At 52.4% G+C, this 4138-nt stretch overlaps 1 protein-coding gene across 1 annotated transcript in view; it reads left to right on the top strand.

Moving 5' to 3' along the window:
• The first annotated feature begins 929 nt into the window (after positions 1-929).
• Positions 930-4138, top strand: part of ABHD15 (abhydrolase domain containing 15) — a 6259-nt gene continuing 3050 nt past the window's right edge. The window contains exon 1 of the mRNA XM_015422028.1: positions 930-1768. Coding sequence (XP_015277514.1) covers positions 930-1768 — 839 coding nt within the window. The remainder of the gene's footprint in view (positions 1769-4138) is intronic.

Here is a 4138-nt window from a genome sequence, read left to right as displayed (position 1 = left end):
TCAGTGCAGGGTATTTTATTGGAAATTGTATCTTATCCAGAAACTGAACTTTACTTCTTAGATATGATGTTTTACTTCTATGAAATGAATCCACAAGGGTTAAGCTGACACTAAATATTATAAACATACAAAATTTATTCAGGTGTACACATTTTTAAAAAACTTAGACTCATTAAAAATATTCACATTCAGACATGAAAAATCTTTCAACATACATACATAGATGGGTTAGTGCTGTGCAACTGAACCAAACGCGTTTCGGCCCCAAAGGGCCTTCCTCAGTGGTCACAATCCAAAATACAAACTCGACATACATTCAAAAAAGGTTTTTTTAACATCAGATGTTTACATATGCAATATAAGGCCAGATGTTGTATCCTTATATATTCATATGTATATTATTGTTGTATATGATAGGCCTCAGATATAGCCAATTAAAGTCCACCAATACTTCTGGTAGCATAGATTTGCGTGAGTTGAATGTATGTCACTCCATCCTGTACAAATTCTGGACTTCTATGAAATGCCATTCAAGGAACTGTTTCGTGTGTGAGGATGGTTTCATCCAGACTTTGCAGGCACACATGAGAGGAGAGCTCACTCAGACTGGGTACCCTCACCTTGTACTCCAAAGAGCTGCTTGTTCCCATAGGATGGGAGGGGCAAAGAAAACCACAGCTTCTGGCCGAACACAGGAAAACACAAGATGCCGTCCCCTTCACCATAAGCTCCCATCTGTCCCTCAAGCGTGGAGGGCCAACGGCTTCGAAAGCAGAAGGGTTAAACCCTTAAAAGACTCCCCTCCCCTCCCTTCAGCGCAGAGACAAATAAATGATTTGCTAAGTAAGTAACCAGACTGTGGAGGACTCAGCCCTCCATGAGTTCCCACGAGGCGCCCAGCTGTGGAGGAACCCAAAGCAGCAGGTCGGATGGCGGTTTGGGCAGTGGGGCTAGCGATCCTTGGCCTGCTGGCCTGCTGGCTTGGGAGACGTCAGCGCATCGTTACTAGCCAGGGATGGTGGCAGTGGACCACGGGGGAGGAAGTGAAGGAGCACAGCCCGAGGGGGAAAGGGAACAAGCAGTCTCTTGTCGGGGACTGCCAGTGGATCTTCAAGCCCTCTGCTCTGGCCCTGGCTTTGCTCAAGAGCCTCGGCAAGTCCCCTGACCTGGAGGCCTGGCAATGGTGCTGGAAGACGTGGCCGTACTTGCAGACCGCCACGCAGCTCCTGTGGCCCCCTGACCACCCGCTGGAATTTGCCAGAGACCATCTCCAAGTGGCAGACAACGGCCTCGTCGCCTTGGACTGGGTCATAGGGCCGTGGGGCGAAAGCGGGAAAGGGCCTAGCGCAGCGGAGTCCACAGTCCTCCTGGTTGTGCCCAGTGCCACTGGCAAGATCACCAGAAACATCTGCCAGCTGTGCCAGCTGGCCCTGGAGAAAGGCTACTACCCAGTCATCTTCAACAGGCATGGCCACAATGGCTGCCCGCTGACCAGCGCGAGGCTGCAGCCCTTCGGGGACCCATCCGACCTGAAGGAAGCAGTGGCGTACATCCGCTTCCGGCACCCAACTGCCATGCTCTTTGCCGTGAGCAAAGGCTCCGGCTCCGGCCTGCTGCTCTCCTACCTGGGTGAATGCGGTTCGTCCTGTGATCTCCACGGAGCCGCCTGCACCTCCTCCTTGCTCAAGGGCCAGGACTGGTTCGAAGCTGGCAGCCCTTGGTTGTGTGAATGGGCCCTGCTCCTGTACCAGAAGAGAGTCATTAGCAGGTGGGTGCTCCCCAAGCCCTGGGGTAGGCGGGGCAGAAGCCCCCTTGGTGCAATTGCCTAAGAAAGGTCACAGCTGCCCCCCCCCCAGTACACAAATACTGCTGGATGCACAGGTTATAGTCAAGGACGCATTCCTCGCTTAGAAATACATGAAAATACAAATTATTTCAGAAATTTAACCCCAGCCTTGCTGCAATTGGTGTAATAACTGTATGATGTCAAGTTGCCACCAAACTCCTGGTGATTCCAGGACCATGGGGCTTTCAAGGCAAGAGGTGAGCAGGAACCCATTTATCTACTTGCAATTTCTTGCTTTCAAACTGCTAGGTTGGCAAGAGCTGGAACTAGCTCACCCCATCTTGCGGCACCCGGGTCTCGAACTACTGAACTACTGACCTTCCACAGCCTGCAGTTCAGCGTCTTAACCACTTGAGCCACCGAAGCTCCGGTTATCAAAGTGGGTAGCGTTGAAATACCTCTATAATGTTAATCCATTTGGATTAATCCATCACACTAATGGATTTGATAGATGTGACTATGAGATGTGACTATGAGATGTGACTATGAGATGTGACTATGAGATGTGACTATGAGATGTGACTATGAGATGTGACTATGAGATGTGACTATGAGATGTGACTATGAGATGTGACTATGAGATGTGACTATGAGATGTGACTATGAGATGTGACTATGAGATGTGACTATGAGATGTGACTATGAGATGTGACTATGAGATGTGACTATGAGATGTGACTATGAGATGTGACTATGAGATGTGACTATGAGATGTGACTATGAGATGTGACTATGAGATGTGACTATGAGATGTGACTATGAGATGTGACTATGAGATGTGACTATGAGATGTGACTATGAGATGTGACTATGAGATGTGACTATGAGATGTGACTATGAGATGTGACTATGAGATGTGACTATGAGATGTGACTATGAGATGTGACTATGAGATGTGACTATGAGATGTGACTATGAGATGTGACTATGAGATGTGACTATGAGATGTGACTATGAGATGTGACTATGAGATGTGACTAGAGTGTTTGCCAAACGGATTAACATTATATAGGTATTATCAACAAGTCCCTCTTGGAGGGGCTGTTTCCGGAGGCACTCAAGGAAGCGATGGTCCGCCTGCTCCTAAAAAAGCCATCTCTGGACCCAGCCGATTTGGCTAATTATTGGCCGATCTCCAATTTGCCCTATTTGGGCAAACTAATTGAGAGGGCGGTGGCGACACAGTTACAGGGCTGTATGGATGACACTTCCATGCTAGATCCCTTCCAGTCCGGTTTTCGCCCGGAACACGGGACGGAGACGGCACTGGGTGTGCTGACTGAAGATCTCCGGAGGCATCTTGATCGGGGCGCGTCGGCAGTACTGCTGCTGTTAGACCTGTTGGCTGCGTTCGACACGGTCGACCATCGGTTGCTGCTTCACCGCCCCGCCAACATAGGGGTTCAGGGGCTTGCCTTGCAATGGCTTGCTTCCTTTCTCCAAGGTCAGGGACAAAGGGTGGCACTTGGGGAACAGCTGTCCAAGAGACACCCGCTAGAGTGCGGAGTGCCTCAAGGGGCAGTGCTCTCCCCAATGCTATTTAACATCTATATGCGCCCCCTTGCCCAGATAGCCCGGAGTTATGGGCTGGGGTGTCACCAGTACGCTGATGACACCCAGCTCTATCTGATGGTGGGCGGTCGATCAGACTCCAGTCCTGAAGATCTGGACTGGGCGTTACAGGCCGTGGCTGGTTGGCTCAGGCTGAGTCAGCTGAAACTGAACCCGGCGAAGACGGAGGTCCTGTGTGTGGGTCGGGGTGGTGCGCGGATGGGGACCCCACTCCCGACCTTTGGTGGGGTACCACTGGTGCTAGTGCCGGAACCTAGGAGTTTGGGAGCAGGGCCGGCTCTCTCACTAGGCCAGCTAGTGTCTGGTCTAGGGTGCTGCTCCATCCAGGGTGCCAACTGCCCTGTCGCTGTCCCCCCCAAAGGCCCCCACCGTCCCTGCCCAAAGCCGCTCCCTGCTAGTCTAGCTTGCTGCCGTGGCGTGCATGCTGCTTGCCATGCGCCCGTCCTGCCCGCCCCAACTGACACACAGTGCGCCCATTGGTCCACTGGCTGCTGCGCCTGCACCCATTGCTGATTCGCCCCCGCCACCCTTAGCCAGCCAGTGTGATTCCCACAGTCGCACTCACCGACGCCGGCAGCAGCCCCAGCCCACAGGGAAGGTAAGTTCATGAGCTCGCCCTGGGGGGGGTGGCGAGGGCGGTGGCAGCAGTGGGGATGGGCGAGGGGCGAGGTCAGCGGCGGCGGCGGGGGGGAAGGTGGCAGCACCCCGCCAAAAGGATGT

The sequence above is a fragment of the Gekko japonicus genome, unplaced genomic scaffold, assembly GCF_001447785.1.
Source record: "Gekko japonicus isolate JY-2015 unplaced genomic scaffold, Gekko_japonicus_V1.1 scaffold182, whole genome shotgun sequence".
Taxonomy (NCBI): domain Eukaryota; kingdom Metazoa; phylum Chordata; class Lepidosauria; order Squamata; family Gekkonidae; genus Gekko; species Gekko japonicus.
Note: the sequence above shows the minus strand (reverse complement) of the source record. Positions and strands in the feature narration are given on the sequence as shown.